Source organism: Falco cherrug, chromosome 8, assembly GCF_023634085.1.
Source record: "Falco cherrug isolate bFalChe1 chromosome 8, bFalChe1.pri, whole genome shotgun sequence".
NCBI classification, from domain to species: Eukaryota; Metazoa; Chordata; class Aves; order Falconiformes; family Falconidae; genus Falco; species Falco cherrug.
This window is the reverse complement of record NC_073704.1, coordinates 57,647,804-57,670,302: the sequence shown is the minus strand read 5'-3', so window position 1 is coordinate 57,670,302 and position 22,499 is coordinate 57,647,804. Positions and strand designations below refer to the sequence as shown.

Sequence of the window (22,499 nt, the reverse complement as noted above, 5' to 3'; positions counted from 1 at the left end):
AGAAGAATTTTAACCTCTGGTTCAATAAACCTGAAAGTTGGGGGAAAGTGAAGATCGATACATGTTCCTGTATGAGGGAGTATGAAAGTGTGAATTTGAGTTTTGTCAGTTTGTGAACAGGAAGAATAGTAAATTGCCTGAATAGGCTCTTCTGCCTGATGAATAATGATCCAGTAACCAAACAGTGCATGTTAAAGATGGCTTTGACACAAGTTGCCTTAGTAATAGAGGTTTATTTGAAGATCTTGCCCCCATCTTGCAGCTTGCTTCCCCTTCCATTGTGCTGGTATGCCTCTGGTTGGGCACCTACTGTAAACTAGATCGATGAGACTAGCTGGTTTTGAAACAAGAAAAAAGCCTTTTGACCAAGCTTTGCTCCCAACGATGATGAGGACAGAATAACAGTGTAATTCAGCAAGCTGTTCTTGCCCAGCTGTGTGGAAGAGAGACTGTTGGTCTCACATGTTCAAAGAATTTGCAAAGATTTACTTCAGACCGTAGACAAAAGTGTCAGGATCTATCAATCTAAGATTAGTTTTACTTGAAAGTACATAGCAGCCTTGATTTTGCTTGTTTTGTTATGTGAATTGGAAAGTAATTCCACTAAATTGAATGTATTAAGGATTTTATTTTTTGCTTTTGGCAAGATTGACATCTCATCATTACAGTAAGCGTTATGGTCCTTCCTCCTCCTAATGTCATTTGTGAAAATCCAGCCCTATGTGGGCTGCTTCTGAGCAGCTGTCCTAAATGGGATTACTGAAACACTGACATTTATCTGAGCTTTTTACTTTTATAATTCATAATAGCCAACTGCTCTGGCTTATGCTTTTTGGGATGGTGAACTTGTCTTGCCTCTCTGCACAGTGGTAAATCTATGGTAAACATAAATATTTCCTGATCTGGGAGCATCATATGGATAGTTAAATCTTGAAGTCTCTTTGCTTGTTACTTCGAGTTTCAAGAGATGTTGTAAGAAGTAAAAAAAGACTAGTTCATTTAATATGTGGCCCCTAGAGTATTTTATAACATGAGGTGTGGGAAAATAGGTCTAGTTAAAGGTGCCTGTGAAGCGATACTGAGAGAAGTAAAATCTTGAGGAGGGGTGAACGTATTTCATTGGTTTGTACGCATGTTGAATGAGTTTAGATGCATCTCAGAGACCACTCTGGCTGGCAACTTGTTATGCAATACTGAGACTGACCTTTAGTATGTGTTAGGTATGAATTATGAAGCGATCTGAGTCCATATTCAATGTGCATCTCTTAACAGCGTAAAATTATTCAAAGTTGGGCTGTTTCTAGCATTAAATGTCTGGCATATTTATGATTCTCTTGCCTTTCTAGCAAAGGTGGTAACTTTCACATGTAGCGTTTTACTTCATTTTCAGGCGGCCCTAGAACATGTAGCTTGTTTCCCAGTGGTCTTGTGTGTGCTGACATGCAAATTTAATGGATTTAGTTTGGGATTCAGGCTAATGTTCTTGGGCAAGAAAAAGCTTGTCCCGTTCCATGATCTCCTGGGGAGAGATCGCTGGCAGGTTTAAGTATGGCCAGCTTCGGTTTAGGCTAAATAATCTGCTTGCTTATTACTACTAGTTTTGGCGAAGTGTGGTGCGCTTTTCCTGAAGATTGATAATCAGCTTCCCTCTTGTGGTTCCACTTCTATTTAAAAAGCCATCTTTCTTACTGCAGCCTTTATCTTCCATGCATCCTTTCCCTAAGAGTAGCAACTGCAGAGGTGGCATTTTCAACAACAGGTTAGTTGATTAAATGCTATGACAAATTATTACAGCTGCTGTTGTATTTAATTTTACAGTGTCAAGTTACTCTGTCTTAAGTAAGTGCCCAAAATCTCCAGTTCCCTTTTGTAGAGGTCGTTATATGTGGCTCACCTGTAAACATGTCATCCCTGTATGTCCTCTCCTTTAAAGAGGAGAGAACAGATGTTTCTACGTACCAAAAGATGCTTCAGGCACTTGCTGCAGGAGATGGTCACCAGGCTGTCAAAAGCAATCTTTATGGGCAGGCTGGTCTTTCAGAAGGAGATGTGTTTACAGAGCATGAAATTAACATTTTTGCAGAGAGGCAAATAATTGCTTACAATGGAGACTTTAGTAGCAGATTTGAAGCTTGAATGGTTATTAGTAAGGTCAGATGGAGCACATAGTGATGTCCACCTCCTGAGCAAAGTCATTCAGAACTTTTTAGCCGTTCATTTATGCTGAAAGGTTTTAAGGTGTTGTAATGTTCACGCCTTGAGCTTCTCACTTTTCATAAAAACTTGTAATGGGCTGTATCTGTATACATGGTATGGTTCCTTCAAAATCATTTTTGAATGGAAAACTATTTTTTGACTTGCAGAAAGAGAGGGGAAAGCCTTATCCCTATTATCTTAGTCTTGAATTATTATTGGTAGTGCTCTAGTGATTGCAGGGTTTTAAGATGCTTTGCACGAAAAGTCTGTAAGTAGGCAGTTATTATAAACAAAAGGGATCTCTGTGAAAGCTTTCTGTGGTCAGGAGATGGGTCTAGAGGGCCAAAGGTCTCAGGTGGTGTTGGCTGTCCTAAGCTGCTCTGGTTAATGCTCTTGCTTGTCAGGTCAGGGCTTTTTCTTGAGCAGCAATGTAAAACTGTCTCCAAAGAATGGATATTGGCAAAATTAATCAGATTGATTCTTTGCTTATGACACCGATCAAGTCTTGAACTTCAGTCTTCTATGGTAATAGGACCAGTTCATCATCACTAATTGCATCTCTTTGTTCCCGGTTTCCTCAGCCTGCTTACTCCTTCAAGGTGACTTCCCCACTTCAACAGACGTGCATGTGTGACAACATTTAAAAACCACAGAGCCTGAAGTAGATGAACTTCTTGTAAAAGAAATTCTGTTCTATTGCAACTAACCACGTCACAGAATTAATGTTAAATGTAAGTGTTCAGTCAAACTTCAAAGTGGAAGTAGCTTTTCCTCTCTGCACGCCACAGTTGTAAATGGCACTTAAGGCTTGGGGCACTCAGTTTTCAAAACATCTGTGCTTCTTCAAGGGCAGAGGGGGTAACCAACGTGACAAAGGCTGCTCTGAAAACCTTTTTAAAGTGCTGCATGTTACACTCGTGATCTTCCCACTGCTTTTCTGTAGGACATCATTCTTCCGAGTTAGTGGGACTTCTTACTCTGTTCACACTGTGCTGAACAGCCTTAATCATAACCCCTTTCGGTAGAGTTGTCCTTGTCTGTACTGAAAGCCAGTGAATGTGGATCTTAAAAACATCTAAGCATTGCCCAAATACTCCCCAGAACAACTGTCTTCATGTTCTGGGAACACCCAAAATCTATGATACAGGATATATATCACTCCCTGCCCCTATTAATAGAAGGCTTTAAAATAGTTTAAGCTACTTCTTCGCAAGACCGAGCAGAGATTCACCTTCAGAATTCTTCCAAACAGGTGAAACGGAACTCAGTTTCTGCACACTTTGTGTAAGCTGTGCAGTAGCACTGTTTTGCCAGCACTGTTTTTGCTGTGAGTTACACCATAAATTTGCGGAGGACATGAGAGAGGTCATGCATAGAATGAATTACTCAGATGCTCCGTAACAAGACTTGCTAACAGCCTACCCTCTTTGAAATAGTCCTAGCAGCGTGAGCTTTTTGTTTTCCTGTTTAATGAGACTTGGTAAAACAAACACCTAAGCAAATCTGAGGAGTCTGTATCGGTCATTCTCTGCTGTATCTTATGTACAAACATGCATTTTGTTTCTTTATTGATTTTTTTTTTCTTTTTTTGTCAATGCTTAAACAATATTATTTCAATATGAGGTGAGACACAAAAGTACTAGATATAACATGTTTGAGTCAAACTGGGTAGTACTTCATTCTGGTATGACAAGGTACAAAGTCTCTTTCAGAGAATGTCCTACTATACAGCGATTTTTCTCAGTCCCATGGAGCTTCATTATCGTGAGGTCAGACTATGTGCTGTAGAAAAAAAGAGGTTTTGTTTTTGTTATAGGGCTAACTGCTATGCACTTGTAATGACCATGAAGGACAGCAAATGCTCCAAATCAGTTTCTTTGGAATATAGTCCTATTGTGCTGTAGGAACTAGAGTAGATCTAGGAAAAGAGAAAATACTGTGATTCCTGCTGGATGCTTGTGAGATTGTTCAGCTGCCATAGTCCTGTCCAGAAAGCGGACAGTGAAGATTTCTGGAATTCAGTGTTTTCAGTGTATTCTCAAGGGAGAGATCTCCCTCATGATAAGATGAGACTCCTCAAAGTCTAATTGCCTCTTGGCCCAAGACAGAACCTACTAATTTCTCTTGTAGTTGAAAAAAGCCTCTTTCATAATTTCATGTGTTCTGCATTTAATTTCATGTCTTTCAGTTTTCTTCTTTGCAGCAGTGTGGAAATGATTGAGGACTATTTGTAATACTTGCCCTTCCTTTCCTTTCTGCCCAGTCATCTCTGCCTAGTCAGCACCCATTATTTTGCATTTTTCTGTGTATGATGTTTCTGTAAATATCTCGGGCTGAAACTTGCTGGTTTTTTTTTCCAGACAGTAGGACACAGATTCATACAGTCTATGATCTATCATCACCGAAAAATGGTGATAAACCAGCTGCTGAACAGCTGCATAAGAAGTCGTTCAAGTCTTGCGTTTATACAGTTAGTGCCTTCTTTACCCACCCTTTGAATTGTATCCCAGATTTTTTTGATGTATTGTTCTGTTGTCAGGGCCACTTTTGAATTTTAATCCTGTTCTCCACTCAGTTGGCAACATCAGCAGATTTAACAAGCATGCTTTTCATTCCAGTATTGAAATCGATAGATAATTTTACAGGGTCTAGAAAGATTCTTGCAAAGACCATTGTGACACGACCTGAATGTTCACATCAAGATGTGTAAGTTTTGATTAGTTTGGGGTGAATTACTGTTTGAATATTAACAAGACTCTGTATACTCAGGTCTGCATGGAGTGATGCATCTGTCCTCTCTCCTGCCTGCCCAGTTGTTACCTGTCCCAGAAAGAAGCTGCTTGTTTCTTAGCTTTTGATCCCGACACTGCTGTAGTTAGTAGCTGTTTGTCACTTTCAAGGTGACGCCCAAAAGAGCGATTTGTCACTTCTTAGGCATGTACAGTGTTTTTATATCAGCATCCCCAGCCCTGCTCTTCCTCGGTTCCCCAAATGCGTTCGTTATCTTTCAGTTATTGGAAATCTCAGGCACCCTGAGACCGTCAACCAGCTTCTTCCCAGGCCCGACCAAGTGATTTTACCAGTTTCTATTTTTTCCCTATTGTACCCTAACAAGGCTTAGTGTGCCCTCTTGCTACACTGGCACTATGAGCAATCGGGTAGTTTCTTGCTGTATTACGTACTTGTAGCTGCCTATGCCAAGTGGTGAAGCACCTCTAGGAGGAACCAATGTGCATACGTAGGATCTAGCCTTTAGATTCAGCATTTTAGTGTCGATCACTTGATCTTTTCCTGGCCTTGGGTCAGCCTCATCTCGGCCTAGGGTGGAGGCATGGGCAGTTAAAAGCCTTGGGATGGCATAAAGATGTGTGTTGTTCACAATGTCATGCTGCATTCAAGAGGGGTAGAGTCAGACCTCTTGAGCAGCTTGCTTAGGAGACAAGTATTAAACCTGGGAAGTGTGATCAGATGGCGCATACAGTACACATAAGTGCAGGGAGTTCTGCCAATGCTTTCCTTGTAGAAGGAGTGGCAGAAGGGTGGTAGACACTCTTTTGCCGGGTATGCATGCTTGGCACTTCAGCTTTTAATGGGTGAGAAGTCTTTATCTGTTATTGTAAATGCAATTTATTTTTACGGTCCCCAGAAGTTCCCATGGAATCGCCCTCCCCATATGGTTCATGGTGGGATTTTAGTCCTTACTTGTGTGATGTTCATGTTCTGCAAGTCGTCTTTGCAACCTGTCAGTGGTGGCTTGGTTTCCTGAAGAAGGTTTAAGGCTGAAATTGGGATTTTTGCGCTTGTTTTTTTTGTTCCCAGTGGCATAATGGAGCTTGTGCCTTGTCTCAAGGAGCAGCTCATGCTTCCTGGTGAGAACAACTGCTTCCAGGAACACTGTAATGGTACAAAGAGTCTCCTACAGCTATTGCCCAGCTGCTCTGCACTGCAGTGTACAGCAGGACCCCTCCTCACCATCGAGAGCAGTAATTCTGTGTGCTGCCTTCTGTAGAAGGAGAATCTGGAGATGCAAACAAAGCACAAGTACATCAAATAACTGACAAGATAAACAGGGGGAAATTGGTGGTAGCATGGCTCAGATTTTTTTCAGTAACTGGGGTAATAGCAGTAAGTCTCATTCTGAGAGGAGTGTGATTAATCCTGGCATAGATCTGTGCATTTGCTATTGCTGTGTGCAATGTACTAGTTGTCTGAGCAGCAGTTAAATAACTTCTTAGGAAGAAGAGGCGTGTTAAATGTTGCTTTTTAGTGCTTATGTTTTCAGTTTAACGTAACACTGTCAAGAAGCATCAAGTCTCCCAGGAAGTTGGTAGAGAATTTACTTGAACATCTTTAAAATAGCTAAAAGGCAAATAGTGGTATCCTGTTGCTGAAAACCAGAAACGTGGTTTTGCTGCATTGCTGCTAACAAAAAGCTGTGCATAGACCAGTGCTAACATTGTCAGTCAGGAAGCACAGCAGAAGGTGGGCTACTTCAGAGCACCACCTGAAGTAACAGTAAATGAATTGAAAACTATGATTTTTTTTTTTAATTTTATTTTCTAAACCAAAGCTGTCAAAGTGATTGTTACAGGTACTCTTGGTTTCTCAGTGACTGGAAGACAAGCAAACAGTGTGTCGGCACTGAAGGTACTGCATGAAGAGTATAGAAAACAAAATAGAAAAATGCTCATTTTATTTATTATTAAAATTTTATTTATTAAAAACTTTGTCTTATTAGAGTTAGCAACTATTTTGTTCATTACGTTTAAGTATCGTGTGAGCATAGTATTGTTCTTGGTAGCAGGAGATAACTGGGGGAATGGTCTTCAGTTTTGCATAGAATTCTTTTGGCCTGGGTCTTTATTCAGCAGGGGAGGTTGGGAGGGAGAGGGGGGTCCTGTGTCACCTGGCCACATTTCCTGGGACAGCTTATTGTTAAACTGCAACTGTGATCTGCTGAGCAAGGTGAGCTGTCTGGCGATTATGTCCTGTACTAACAGGTGAATGCTGCTGGTAGATGATTCAACATCCTCTGGTTTTGAGTCTGACTTTTCAGCAGACGACATTGTCATTCTTGGGCAGATTGTATCTCCTTTCAAAACTCTTGACGGGAGATATTTCTATAAATTTATGTGTAACTCCAAATGATGGATAAGGGCTCAAGAAAAAGCTAAAATACAGACTTTTTTTTCCCCCCAGTATCTTTCAAAATTCATTAGGGGAGAAAGCAATTCCTAAGCTTGACGTGCAGCTTACGATGGGAAGTGCTCTGTCCACTGACATAAAACAAAATCTAAGTACCTGGCACACAACTAAACGGGAATTATCATTCCAGTTTTTGAATCGTATCTGTCACATAGCTTTTGTATGGCTTGGATATAGTTTTCAGTAGCAGTAAATGCTGAGGGATTTTTTTTTTTACCTTTTTGGAGTGTTTCAGAACAGTGGTATTAATCTTCTTGAAACTGGTGTACTCTGCATGCTGACAAATCTTTGCCCCTCACTGGGCTTCAGACTTCTGTAACATGCCCTTGAATTTTGCTTAAGTTCGGCATCAGCCCAATTTCTGCAAAGAAAGCTAAATATCTGACCTACGCTGTCAGCTGTTGCAAAGACTGCTGCAGCTCTGCGAGGCTTATAGATAACTTACGGTGCTGTGTCTGCTTTTCCAGGCAAAATCTAGATCACTTCTGTTTACTATTATGAACTATAACTGTTGGCAAGCCTTCAAACAGCCTTGAGCATCCTACCTCAGAAAACATGTTATAATGCAGTCTCTTGTCTTACTTGTGCCTTTCTCTATGACAGTGCAAGGCATCCTGGTAGTGTAGTTTGCACACTGGTAGGTCCCAAAATTGAATAGTTTTCTCTTGATTTGTCTGTTTCTGGAAAATATTTAGACTGATTCCTTTGGGTGGCTAGCAAGAAAGAGGTTTTATCCTGTCCTTGCTTCAGAGATTGTTGGAGCATTAGCAGACATCTCTTTTTATGCCAGGATTTCCCCAGGACCCAGTGCCCATCCAGGTAGATTCCGTTTTATGAAAGGGAAAAATTGTCGTAGTTTTTTCATCATTCAAATAGTTACAAATGCTGTAATTTTTCTGTGAACTGGGCAAAGTCAAATTTGCAGTCACGTGTTTGCCAGGTCCACCTACGCGAAGCACCAAGCCTAGCTGTAATCTTGTATTGGCTGCCTGAGTGCTGTGAATTTTGATTCTGTGCAGTATTTCTGTGTTGAGAATATATGGGGTGCTCATGGGTGTATCTTTAATGAGACTTCTGCTAGTATGATACATGGTTTGATTCTATGCTAGCATTCAAAATATTTGGAAGTCATGTTCACTCGAGCAGTCCTTGATTGGCTTAATGTTCCTATAACCTGATCGGGAGTTTATAGCCCAAGTACAGGGAGTTCACGGAAATGATGGAATTAATAGGTTTTGAACCCTGCATTTTTTTCTAAATCTTAATGCAGATTATTCAGGTGTTTCTGCATATGCAGCATAATCTGTAAGTCTTAACTGGTAAGTCAGATTTCAGAAATGGTGCTCCAAAGTGTGTTCTTACAGGAAACCAGTATAGCTTGTGTGCCGTTTGCCCAGGTTAAATGGAGCATGTATGTATGCAGACATCTGGAGGGTTCTGCTTCAAATGTCTGTTCCTCTAATTATTCTCCAAACCAGCTTGTTCACTCTTCTTTCTGTGAATATCAGGCGTGTTGTATTTAGGACAGCTTCAGATACCACTAAATGCTGTGGGAAACAAAGTCCATCTCTGTGGATTTCATACTCGCGGCTTCTGCCAGGAGTCGCAGTCAAAAACCAGCTCTGGGACACACAGTAAAATATTACATGTATGTTGGTTCCTTGGGAGAGCTCACCCAGTTTTAAGTTTCCAAAAAGCATGTAAAGCAGAATGGGAAGGTGGGAGGAGTGGGAAATCTTCAATGTCATTTGGAATGGCAGTTCAGAGATGTCTAAATCTCTGAATTATCTACATCTTCATACTCAGTGTATTTTCTGTCAGAGTCCCTCCTGGCTGTTGTGCCTCAGGCAGAGTGAGTAGCGTGTTGTATCCCATCTTGACCGGAGGGTAGCCCAGAGAGTGAGACTTGTTTGGGAATTTTATAATGTGTTGCTGTATCTTAAAGCAAGGTCAAAGAAACGTGCTTATAGCTTGAGGGGGAAAAACAAGGAGGTTTCTGATGCAACTAAATGCCTGCAGGAGCTTATTCCACAGTTTTGAGCAGATCCCCGAGACATGCTACTGTGTGGGAAATGGAGCGTTTCTGCAGATGGGAAGGGCTGTAAACGTTTTAGTGAACAGAAAAAACGAGAAAGCTGTTGTGGGCAAATGAAAGCGACGAGTCCTGTTCTGAAGTCTAAAACTAGGCCAGCTGGGTTTTTAACAGCTGAAAGAAAAGTCAGAGGCTAAAACTGCTGCGCTATCACAAGGTGTGCTAAAACCCAGGGGAGAACTCGCTGCTTGATGCTGTGTGCTGACTTCAGAAAGGCACTGTGCGTTTGGAAGCCTGGATTGAATTAGTCAAACAGTAAGTTTAGAAGAGCAAACATTGCAAGATTGTAATACCATTTCTAAAGGTAAGTGAAGACCAAAGCGTAAGGTGTGTTGGTAGAGACAGATGGCTCAGCTGGATGTTGTATCGCTGTCCTTAGCTGATGTCTTTAGACTTCAATAGGCTGATGAACCAGGACTTTTTGCTAGATAAAGCTGTTGTGCTAAGGGATTTTCAGCAGCTGAGGTTGACTAAAACTTGTTACCTGGAGGAATTGAAAGAAGGGGAAAAGTTTCAGTTTGAGCAAATACTGTTCTAGCACTTGATACAAAAACGATGCTGCATTACAAAGTAGTCAGCTAAAATTGGGTCATGCTCGAGCAGTAGCTTGTCCTGTCCACCATGGAGCTGCAGGAACGTATTTCTTCAATAGCTCTACAAGCAGCTACCAAGTATCACTGGGTGTTCTGCAGAAAAGACTCTGCTTTGTGTCTGTATGCACTGATCCATTCAGCTGGTTCTGGTCCAGCTGTGGTTTAATTAGCTGGCACAGGACAGGGACTGATCCTAGAGTGCCCACAGTTATTTGTGGTGTTAACTTTCTGAAGGAAGTAGGCAGGTTATTTCCATACCTTGAAGCACAGCTTTCTCCAAAAAAAAAAAAAAAAAAAAAAAAAAACCCACAACCAAACAAAAAAAAAAAAAAACCCAAACACAAATCTGAACATGTGGATTCCAATATTACCAGTGTTCCAATATTACAGGTGTTTCAGAGCATGATGGCCAAATGGTAGCATCGTGCAGGAAACTTAAGTCTGGTTTGAACCTATTGCCTGGATCCAAGTCACAACACAGCGGTGAAGATGTACTTGCCTTTTTCTGTCTTTGAAAGCACTTTATCGTTCCACCTGGTGTGCTGCCATTTAGTCCTGTGTTGCCTTTTAATAGTTCCTGAAATGTTGAAGGTATGGATTATGTTAATGTAGCTTTGAAATTTTTAATGGACTGAAATAGCTTAAAAAATTAACCTTTTGAAAACACTGGGGTGGATGGCATGACAGGCTTTTAGCAGCTTGCTTTTTCTAGTACTATGCTATCTCCTGTTCCAGTAAATGCAGAGCTTTGACTGACTGAGGTTATGCTCAGCTTCCTGACTCAGGACAAATGCTTCCAGCTGATGCTGGAGATATTTTTGTTTTTCATTAGACCATCTGAAAATCTCAGCTGTTTTTATGGCAGTACAAAGGATGGAGGCTGTATGTGCTGTGCAGGTGTTCTACCAATTAGCATGTTGAACAACCAATAGATCTCTGACAACCCAAAAAGGAATTATATTTCTTCATGGTGCAATAAGTCTTGATATCTCTTTATTTATGAAAGTTACCTATGTTTAGCATGGATTGTCCCACAATCATTAAATCCTGGGCTTCTCCTGCAGCAAGATGGAGGATTCTTCCTGATTTTTGCCAGACAAGGCTTCTCTCATGTTTCCAGCCTGCCAAAACCCCTTGGGTGCTCTAAGATTTGGAAGACTGGAAAGAATCTACCTATAGATGTTTCTTATTTCTGCTTTGCCATGACGCAGATCGTGACAACTAGGTTGTTTCCAAGGTGCATACTCTTGTCTTCCACGGAGTCCACCTCGGGTTGCAACTTTCTTTAATAAATAGAGGAATGGTGTCTGTTTTGCTCTCCCTTTTCCTGTTGTTTTTCTGGATTGTTTTGTCATCTTTGGCATCTTGTTGTAAGGTATAAATGCAAGATATACTTGCTGAGGTGCTGGGATAAATGAAGAGACCGGGGACAGAAGAGATGCCCCATTTAATGCTGTCCCCAAAGACCATACTTGGGTCTGATCATAGTTCCTTGTATTAAAAGAAAATAATAAATCGGCAAAACAAATTTTTGAACAGGGTTTAAGATCTGTACAGCATTACGATTAGTTTATGCACTTCACGAAACCTTTTTTTTCCCTTGTGTGTAAAAAAAAAAAAAAAAAAAAACAAAAAAAAACCCCACCAAAAAAACCCCTCTTGGCTTATGTCTCCATCCACCTTTTATTTTATTCTGGCTGGAGCCACTGGAGCCAGGCACACTAAATAGTGATTAAACAGAAAAATTAAAATTCCATTTCTGTGCATTTGGTGTTTGAACGCTGATCAATTGCTTTGGCGGCATGTTAAGTAACAGGATGGTAGACAACAGAAGGGGCTTATTTACAGCAATCTGTCTAAATCCCTTTTCAATGTATTGCTTAATATGCCTTTCTGCTTTAATTCATTTTCAGTTTTAAAAAAATGAAGGATAGAAACAGGCAGGAGTTTAGTTTAAGATATTGCTGGAGAAGTAATCACTCCTTAATGGTAAACAACTTCCAGTTCTTAAGGGAAAGAAAATGTGCTTGAGCTGAAATAGAACTTATGGGCTTGCTGTAGAGAGTTTATGGATCAAATTCAATGGCTTATGCACTTACATAGCTTGACTAGATGATCATAATGAACTCTTCATGCTTTGAAATCTGCTTTTTGCATTGCTGTTTACAACTGTCCATTTCAAAAACAGAGATTTTTGCAAAATGAGAAGCTAAGGTAGAGCAAAGCAGAAAATTGTAAAGACTATATGCTGCCCTGTTTTATAGGGACAGAAGTCCAGATCCATAATGTCAATTTACGCTGGCCATGCAGCATTGATAACTGCAATGTTCAAACAATGGTCACCGTATTGCACCGTTAAAATGCAAATATGGGGGGATGTGCTGGTGGCTTTTGGACAAAAATATTATGCCCCCTGCTATGCAGTTAGAATTAATGGAAATTAGGATAAAAGTGAAAATTGATGTGAAATACAACATTACACATAAGACAGCTCTCTGCAAATGAGATGCTTGTTTAATAGTTAAAGCAAAAGTTAATCCTAGGAAACTTGCTGCATTTTGCAGATTGCTTAGATATCACAGTCTAGAGCGTCTGTTGAAGGGGTATCAAGTTATGTAATTTGCATAATTGAGTCAAATCCCATGCAGCATCCCTGAAGGAAACCACTAAAAAAAGCAACATTCTGGTCCCTGTGTGCTGTGTCTGGATTTCTAGAGCTCAGACATCTTCTACAAAGAGGTGGGGGGGGGGGCTTCCACAATGACATCAATGTCAGCAACCTGCCCATTTTCCCAGTGAGAGAGACTCTGAGTGCATATGTGTGTATCTTCCCTCTGCCCGTGATGGCATGCTGCCCACAGCTTTACACACTGCTCTGCTAATAGTGACGATATGAGCATAAAAATCGCAGTCAAGGGGCGGAAGGCAGTGTTTTACCATTCACACTATTTTTGGTAGTCTGCTGAAATCAAGTTGGTCTTGAAAGCGTGTTTCTTAACAAGAAATACAATGCTAATCAGCCTGCTGGAGCTACACCTTCCCTTCGGGGCTATGTGGATTGTGGGTGCTGGCAAGGTCACTGAGGCAAAGACAGTGATATTCATTTCCTAGTACAGAAAGTCACTTCAGAATTAATGTTCAGACATTGTTGACAGAAATTGTCAGTGACTCACCGCAGACTTTTCAGATACGGTGTTTTAATAGCAACCTGCAAAACCAACGTAAGCGTTAACGTGTTTGCTTGCCGGGGATACAGTTAGAAATATTCTAACCTCTTAACATTTACCCAAGTTGAATTAAATTTAATGGAGCATTTCTGATTTGGATTGACTAATGTAACTTCTTTACCCAAGACTAAAAAAGCTCCAGAATGCAGCATGTCTGTCATGACCATCTGCAGCTATGTCTACCCTTCAAGATTTTAAAAGCTACTTAGAGAGGGATGTCGATCCAACAGAGATTAATGTTGTGTTTATCTTGTGTGGATCTCATTTGGCTTTAGTTGTCCAGGGCAGTAACACCATGAGCGCTGCAGCGGGAGGAACGGATAATGTCACCCTACTCTGTCCTCATTTTACTTTGCCGGTGCCAACATAGAAAACAAGTCGGTCCTTCTGAGTCTCCGAGACTGAGAGCTACACAGAGCCTGTTCCTCAGGAATTAAGGATCAATAACTCATTCCATGTGCCTCCAAAGTCCAGTACTGCAGTTTGTAAAGGTCTAAATAACTGGTACACGTACTCCATAGCTTCTCCTCTTGCTTAAAGTTCACAAACTAAAGTTTCTCTCTCAACATGTGTGGCCATGACAGAGCTCAGCTTAGTCCAGCTCAAAGATGTTTTCACGTGTAAACTTATCTGGGAGTGGGAGAAGTAATGCGTCTATCCACTAGACTTCCTACTGTCTGCCTGCCTGATTTGGGCTCTACGCAATACCGTGGCGGTCTCTGATTTCTTTTTTTTTTCTCCTTTTTTTTTTTTTTTTAACAGCATTGGAGGATGATGTGCTACTGCCTACTTTCACTCAGTATCGCAGTGTTTAAATGGCTCGTGTCAGGTTGTTGCTTGCTCTGAGGGTATTTCAGTGCACGTTGCTGACCTCTCTTGAAGAATGGCTTGAAGCTGTGCAGAAAATTGACTTCCCTGTTCACGTTATCCTATATTGAGTGTGCAAACACAAGGGCAACTCCAGCCCAGAGCCTGGCGGTGCTCGGATGGCTAGAACTACTTTTTCATGGCTTTTGGGTTGCTGCTTGGTCTGATGCACATTGGCTGCTTTTGGTGGTGCTGCTTTGTAATGGCGTGAGATGCCCCTCCTGAAACAGTTGATACCCAGTGGTGTGGCTTCCCTCCAGAGGATGCTGGAGATGTTGGTGTGAGTCCTTTGGGGTATTCTTTGAACTTGTCTCCCATCTCTTAAGAGCTGTTGTGGAGGGGCAGCTCAAGATCCATCCCATCAGCATATTTTGAAAGGAGAGTAATCCATTGCAGCTACCTGCAGCAGTAGACGGCTATCTGCTAAGGGACATTTTCAGACGAGATTAGAGGGAAAGGAGATGCCCCTGTAGTTCTACTTTAAGTTGCCTGAGTAGCAAGAACAGGCGGTATTTAAAACACGCTTACCAGTGTCCTGTTAGGCAGCTTTGATGTCTTTCTGCTGGTGGGTCTCTTTTTTTTCCTTTTTCTTCAGGGTGCCTGACTTCCCCTGGTCACTTCATGGGGCTTGGCATAGGGTGCTGGGTTACCACGTGCACAGCGGGTGTAGCGAAGCCCAGAGTCGCCCTGTGTCTCTCTCCTTTTAGGTCTAGTCCCTAGAAACTCTTACATTGCTCTCCTCTTCAGTGGTGGGTGGGATCCCTAGAGTAACTGCTGTAGGGGTTTTACATGTGTTGAACCGCAGCAAATGGCAGAAGGGATAGAGACATTGTAAATGATTCTCCTGGTGTGTTCATTCAGTCCAGAGCGCTATAAACAAGAGACAAAGGAGACTTTAAATATTGAGGTTTCAGTCTTGCCAGTTGTTCCTGTGCCCAGTATGACACTCGTGCACAAGCCTAGCGCTCAGAAAGTTGCCAAAACTCTCTTGGCAAGAAGGTGCTCTGGTCTGCAAGAGCTTTCCAGGACTTTTCCTGGCAGGGGAGTATCCTGCAGAGGAAATTGGCCAGTAAGCAGGCCTGGAAAAGCAGGGATATTGCAAAGCAGAGGCAGAAATCTCATGGAATGGTACTGCGCTCTGTGGGTTATTTAGTGGAGATGATCAGGACAGTGACATGTTGTCTGAAAAATTAGAAAACCACTCTGGTGGCCAGACAAGTAGATGTGCTAGATTGTTGCAGTAGCACAGGATGGCTGCTTGATGGTGCTGAAAATTTGATCTGTTTTACACCCAAAATAATGAAGCTGCCACTTCTTCTGTCTGTCACACAGCAGTCATCCAGACCTGATCACATTAGCTGCTACAAGCTAGCAAAAGTCAGCTAGAGTGTGCATAAATTATTTGTGCAAACATCAGGTCAGACTGAGCCATATATAGATGCAGAGGTTGGGTCTGCCTGCCCCTTGCCCGTGCCGTGCCCTTGCTCACTGCACCCCGAGGAAGCATTTCAAACCATCTCTGCTCGCACCCACTGTGCAAAAGCAGCAGCAACCTGCTGGGGTGGAGCAAACATCCGGTCTCTTGCTGGTGTTGGTATATATCCTGTATTTTTTTCAAGGTGCTCTGTGGTTGTGTTGCTGGCACCCACCTCAGATTGACCCAAGGACTAGCTGCATACTTAGTTTTTCCCCAGAAGTGCTGTTGTCCATGGTGTTCGGTTTGCCCTCCCAGTGCTTTCTTGCACGTTTGGTTCCTGGCTCACACATTCATCTTGACACTTGAAAGTATTTTTTCATTATCGGCAAGTAGAAATTCAGGTATGAACAGTGGTGTTTAGCGGGATGGCTAGAAAACCACAAAGCAGACTGAGCAATTTAGTTTGATACTTGTATCTGGTGAGTTTAGGTGAGCCCTTCCGGGAAGGTTCCTCACCGCGGCTGTGCTGCTCTGGAGCTGTGCTTACCTTCGGAGCGATGGGAATCGGTGAGGCTTTTGCAGTGCCTCTCAAGAAACCACTTTCCCTCAGCAGATGCAAGTCTTCAAAACGTGCAGTCAGAGATGAACTGAAGACATTGGATCACTGGTGGCAATCTTCATTTTATGTCCCGATAGGCGCAGAGTGAAATTCAGGAAGGTGCACTACCCGTTTCTGTATTTGAACAGAAGTAAGGGTTTAAAAGAGTAGAGTTCATGCACTAAAGGGACAGTAATTAACAACATAAAAATGAGCTAGTGCTTTTGATGCATATAATTTCATCAGTGTAATATAAAAGAACAGGTGATGAAGATGAAGAAAATTGAGCAATCGTGTAGTAAATGAAAGAAATAAAGTATACCATCTAAATGCTGCTCTGCTGGGATTTTTCTTGTCGTTGTTGCTTTTCTTCTGAGTGTAACTGTCCTTTCCTGCTAACAACCCTTTTCTGGCAGTTGTCTGGTTTTCACCACTGTTAATCACATCCCATAGTGTGGTCCTGCTCTTCCTGTGCCGCCCTGAGGGTTTCCTTCCCTTCATCTTCCCGCATCATAAGTATTTTTTTGAGAATATTCTTGTTAGCTCTAGGTAGCACAAGTGGGAGTTCCTGAATACCTGTTCACATCGTGAACCAGCTGTGTGACTGACTTCTGGTCCATCCTGAGTGCCCATCAGCTCTCCTTCAGTGAAAATAAAATTAAATTGCAGGAAGGAGGCAGCCTTGAATATTGATATTAGTTAACTGAAATGTATAACTGAGTGTTTGGATTCATGGGTGAAACTTGGCTTCTGCCAGGTGTGTTACCATCTGCAAAATGTCAAGAAGCTGAGTGTAAGTAATTTTATGATCTGTGATTGAAAGGATCTATGTAAAAATCTCTTATGTGGGGTGAAAAAGAAAGTTCTAATAGTTCACAAACCAGCTTTTAATCAGATCGAGCTCTGAATTTTAGACCGCTGGTTTATTATCCTTTGCATGGTAATACAACCAGCGCAACTTGAGGTTTTCAGGCATCTCCTTAGCCAAGGGTTACCACCCGGAACAGAACAGCAGGCGGAGCAGAGCGTGCACCTGTGTTCAGCCACTCCAGGTCACTGATATCTTAGCTGAAACCTGTTGTCGCTGGTGGTTTTGTAAGCTAATACACAGGACTGCCTTCCTGCTGACTGGTGTAAAAGAGGGGTCATGCAATGGGGACAATCTGCAAAACCTTCACAGCAACGTTCACCAGAGCTCATCTGTCAAACTGCAGTGAGGTGGATCACATCAGTCTGAAGTGTAGTGCCTTGGAATAAGAAGTAAAATGTCCAAATGTCCTATTTTCCCAAGACAAATCTAGGCATGAAAATGAAGAGTTTGTAACTAGACAAGCAAATGACATCTGTGTCCCAGATGCCAAAGATGCCTGATAACCCTGTAAGGTTACTGTGCCAGCCGTTGTTTTTTGGTTGTGCTTTGGTTTGATTGACCCATTAGTGAGACTTCAAACCTCTTGCCCTCCAAGTGGGGGAAGCTTGCTTTTTCTTTTTTAGGAAGCTCTGGCCTATGGAGTTCTCTCTGTAGTACTTGAGGAATTAAAAAGGGGAAAACCTCCAAGTTCTTTGTGTAACTACTTTTGCAGTAATGATGCTACAAATGACTTGTAATATGCTTGTAGAGTATAAATGCAACATAATTGAAAACTCATTCTCAGAGATAATGTTCTCTTCTTTACCCTAAAACCTACTTAAATATATTACTTTTACATAAATTTCCTTTGAATTTTGGGGATGTCAGTGTTTGACATCAATATCATGGTTTCTTTCCACACACCATAGTCTCTTTGATCCTGAATTCACCCCGTCTTTCATTTGCTAGCTTCTTTCCAAAACACCCATTGCTTCTGAATTTCAGGAACATCATCAAGAAAAGAGGAGCTCTAATTGGGTTCAGTGCAGGCTCGTGCCTTGTGTAAAATTTGCTTTTAAGTTCAGCAGCAAGAGTCTTAATAAATGACCTTTTAAATCTTATTTTGATTTTTTCAGGTGTGCTCATTAATAATGATCCTGCAATAGGTCTCCCATTACAGCTTTTTTGTTAATTAAATAGGATGTAAGATGTATTGGATGTTTTCAAAATGAAAATGGGAGTTTTTAATGGATTCCCTGATTAAAAATACTGGTCTGCATACATGATGGTGCCCTGAAAAAAATATCACTTAACAACTGTAGATAAAGTACTGTTCTGAGGCAAAAACCCCTTGATTCCTCCCTCACCCCTTTCAGGCTAAAAGCTACTTGCTTGTGATGGTCTTACCTTAAGGAAGGTGTTTAATCTCTTACAAGAAGGGGTGGCTGTTGAGGGAAGGTTTCACATGTTGTGTATTTAATATATCCAATCTCTTGTTTAAAAGGCATCATACGTGAGGCAAAAGAAAGACCCTTACTTTGGTGATGGACAAAGGAAAAAGGACTGGCATAACAAAGAAGCTATAAGGAGGGACTCTGAGCGTGTAGGTATGTGAAATTACTATAAAAATGTTTTAATACTGATTGTAATTTAGTCTTGTTTTATTTGGTAGGCTGAATGCAGAACAGCATGTTCAACTTCAGTCAAGATGATCTTCTTGACGTGATGCAAGTTATTGTTTCTTAGTCCTAGTTAAAGCCTTTTCCCTCAATGTACAATAAACATTTTGAGGTGAAAATGTATTGGTAGCATCTTGGTATTTTTAGGATAGGTGCAGTATTGATTTTTTTTTTAACTTAATTTAAAGGGTGTGCCTTTATCTCTTCCTAAAATTGGAGATCCAGAAAGGAAGGAGGGATAAAAAATACATTCCAGATTATAACATTCATGCAAGTTCTATTCCATAGTTCTGGGATTTTGTCTTGCATTGCATAAGAGCCCATTTTCAACATCACAGCTTTACACTGGTGTGTCTGCAAGGGCTCTACCTCCTCTGTGCAAGAGCTCAGGTTGTTAAATATACATATCCATCTGTGCTGAAAAAAACAACAGTGATGCGGTATTCAAACCGTACGTATTCTTCCTGCAGTGAAACAAAAAACATTTTATAGAGCCTCCACAGCATTGTCATAGCCTCTTCATCTGTTTCTGATGTTAGAAGAAAGACTTTTAACTTCTGCCATCTGCACAATTGAGTAGTTTGTAGCAAAACTGCTTATCAAATAAAATTGTTAGGCTGACATGGTTGACCCAGTGCTAAATATGACATAGAGCACAAAACTAATGAAGGAATTTTCAAAGAGCTGTAAGATGACTGCTGTTCTTTTGATATATGGATTAGTTTCTGGCCAGTTAAGCACCAATTAGTAGTAATGATGAATGTTTACTTTCTGTCTATCCATAGGAAATGGAGAACAGGGAAAACCTTACCCAATGACTGATGCAGAGCGAGTGGACCAGGCATACAGGGAAAATGGCTTTAATATCTTTGTGAGTGATAAAATTTCTCTGAATCGTTCCCTTCCGGACATCAGACATCCAAAGTGAGTATATAGTTTGCATTTCTATGAGTGAAAGTTTACAAGCTGTAAATTAGCACATCTGCAGGAGCATGCTCTTTTTGTTGCTTTTTTTATGATGGACTCTTTTTTTGTTCATCAAATACAGTCCTTTCACAGCTGGGTCCGGCAGTCTCCTTGGTAGAGGACATTGTATAGTAATTGAAATGAGAAATAGGGGAGATGAAATCTAGGGGAAAATACCTCCTTTTAATTCCAAAAGACTTAGAATTACCGAAAACTTGCAGTCCTGTGCAGGGGAGATCTTGAACTTAACCCAGAGGTGGCTACTTCTTTCACCTCTTGCAGTGTGACAGTTCAGTTCCTGAGCCTGCTGACATAGCCAACAGCTTTTAGCAGCTGATAAGGTGGAGCTATTTCTTTCTGTAGTGGCAACTGATGTAAATGTTTGACTCTGTTGACAAGTGCCCTAAGTGCAGTTGGGTGATGACTGTCACTATACACTCTGTCCAGTTCTGATGTTGGCTCCTGGCTGGAAATGACCATGAAATGCTCAGGAGCAGAACGAGATTTGAGTAACTCCACTCAACTGTGTATGAAGAGTTTTATCAGAAATCCTTCTGATGTATGGATTAGTTTCTTAGACATCTTCCTCATAAAAACCTCATCAATGTTTAAGAGTAGAAACTAGTTCCAGTTGAGTGCTGGCTTTTGAGTTCATCTATTTTTGGACATTATCGCTTAGGATGGTGTCAAACTGGATTTTGTGGAAGCCAGAAGGAGTTTTTAATCAGCAAAAGTGCTTCAGTTAGGACTTAACCCTTGTTTATACAAAGCTGAGAGGTTTTTAAATACTGTTTGTGCGGTTCTTAATCTGATAGCATTGTTAGACATTTGAATGGAAGGTTATTTTGTGTAAAGCCGCTTTTATCACAATTTGGTGAATCTGAATTCAACATCTACTTTATTCATGAGAGATAATTTCCAGAAGTCAGACTTTATAATTTGTTAGCGGCACATTTCAGAGATTACCTCTTCAGCTGTCACAGCAAACTAACCAAATACACTGGCTTGACATCCCTTCTCAATGTATACTCATGAGCCAGAGTAGTGAGTATAGCTCCATAAATATGTTAGGCATGCAGCTGAAATGTTTAAACATAGATATAAATCAGGTAACTGGAGATGTTTGTTGATCAGCCCATACTCAACTTCTAGGAAATACAGTTTGAGTTTGCTGACCTAAATTATACCTGGCCTCCATTTACAGGGGTTGCCATGGGCTCTGAGAATTTAAACATCAGCCAATGCCTGTATTTCCTCATCTGAGGATTTAATATATAACTTCACATTCCACATTGTCTCCTGACTCCTCGTTACTAATCCTGCTATTTAAACTTTTTTAAAATGTGAAACTTCTAACTCCAGTCCCCAGTTAAAATTAGTAAGTGAAGTGTCTGGGTCACCAATGACTTAAGCTGTGATTAATGGTGCTGCTGCAGCTGGTTTGCTTGTTGCTTGACACATCCTTTCCCCCAAGGTAGCGAGTTATAATTGTGGATGTTTCAAGGAGGATAAACAGCGTGTGTATAATGGATGCTGGGATTAGCTGGGCAGGGGTAACAGAGATTTGCAGTAAAGGAATACACAACTGAAAAGGTCTGTTCTGCTTTCTGTGTGCCCGTCAAAAAAAAGACATACTTGAAATGGTATGGTTTATGTTATTTGGGAGGTTGATGAGGGCAATTTATAACAAAGTTAGGCTGAGACAAAGTCCATAAAGAGGATTCTAGAAAGAAGGGAGCTGTGTTTTAGAGCACTTACTTTACCTAGCGTTTTATATATAGTAAGAGGTAATAGAGGCTTTGTCATCTGGAGGTGTGCCCTCAGCAGAGAGTGTAAGGAGGAGGAGAACTGGGGGAGAATGTGGCATCTGCCCTGTCCTAAGCTTTGGGGCCACAGCTGGCATCCTCCCCAATAGCTGGCCTGGGTGGGGAAGGACAAAGAAGCAGCCAATATGTTTACACGCTTCTGAGATGGTTTGTGTGGACCGTTACATGCCGAAGCATCACCTCTGCTTTCTGTTGATCAGGGAAATTGAGGGGCAGGCATGTACTGGATCTGCCTGGCGCACACATGCAGTTGTTTGTTTCAACAGTCATGTCTTCCCCGGCTCATATTTCCTTTAAGTGCTTCTGGGTTTTTTAATATTAAATACTAGTTTTGCAGGTCTTGTAAAGCAGTTGTAGTTGTGATAGCTGGAGGGAAAGAATTTCTCTCTATGCTTAATGGTTAAACTTAATAGCTAAAGTTTCCCACTTGTTAAAGTAAGAAAATGAGAATTCCAGTTTAAGAAGAGTTAGAAGGGTTTTGGAGGCTCTTGTTTCGTATTGGAACAGAATTGTTGCTAGTAGCTATTTCAGAAGAAGGTAAAGATTTCAATGCCAAGGGCTGGATGAAAGCAGTCCATGCAGCTTTATTTTGCATCTTGCATCCGTGCATTGCAACCATAGCGGGCAAGCTCTTGGCAGCACCCCAAGACAATTCATTAGACCCAGAATAAGCTACTGTCCTTTCACTCGGGCACCGGAGTAACTTCCTGTAACCCAAGATTTATTGAGCTTATATAATGTAGGTGCATCCTTCTCCATTCCCTGGGAAAGGTACCAGGGAGAAGCTGCCACTGCTAGAGCTGCTTTCATTCCCATCTGGCCTTTTGAGGAACAGGGAGGGAGTTACCGTGTGCGTGCACGTGCTGCGTTGTGGGCAGAGCGAAAGCCTCGCTGTGTGCCTGGCAGCAGAGCGTCTGCAAATCAGCTCTGGGGCAGGCTATGCAAGGGGTCTGGTGCTGGGGCAGGGCAGGGAACAGTGACCT

At 41.4% G+C, this 22,499-nt stretch overlaps 1 protein-coding gene across 2 annotated transcripts in view; it reads left to right on the top strand.

Annotated features, from left to right (window-relative positions):
- Window positions 1-22,499, top strand: part of GALNT10 (polypeptide N-acetylgalactosaminyltransferase 10) — a 90,566-nt gene that overhangs the window by 23,580 nt on the left and 44,487 nt on the right. For both annotated transcript variants that reach the window (XM_055718540.1, XM_055718541.1), the window contains exons 2-3: window positions 18,550-18,652; window positions 19,510-19,648. In XM_055718540.1, coding sequence (XP_055574515.1) covers window positions 18,550-18,652; window positions 19,510-19,648 — 242 coding nt within the window. The remainder of the gene's footprint in view (window positions 1-18,549; window positions 18,653-19,509; window positions 19,649-22,499) is intronic.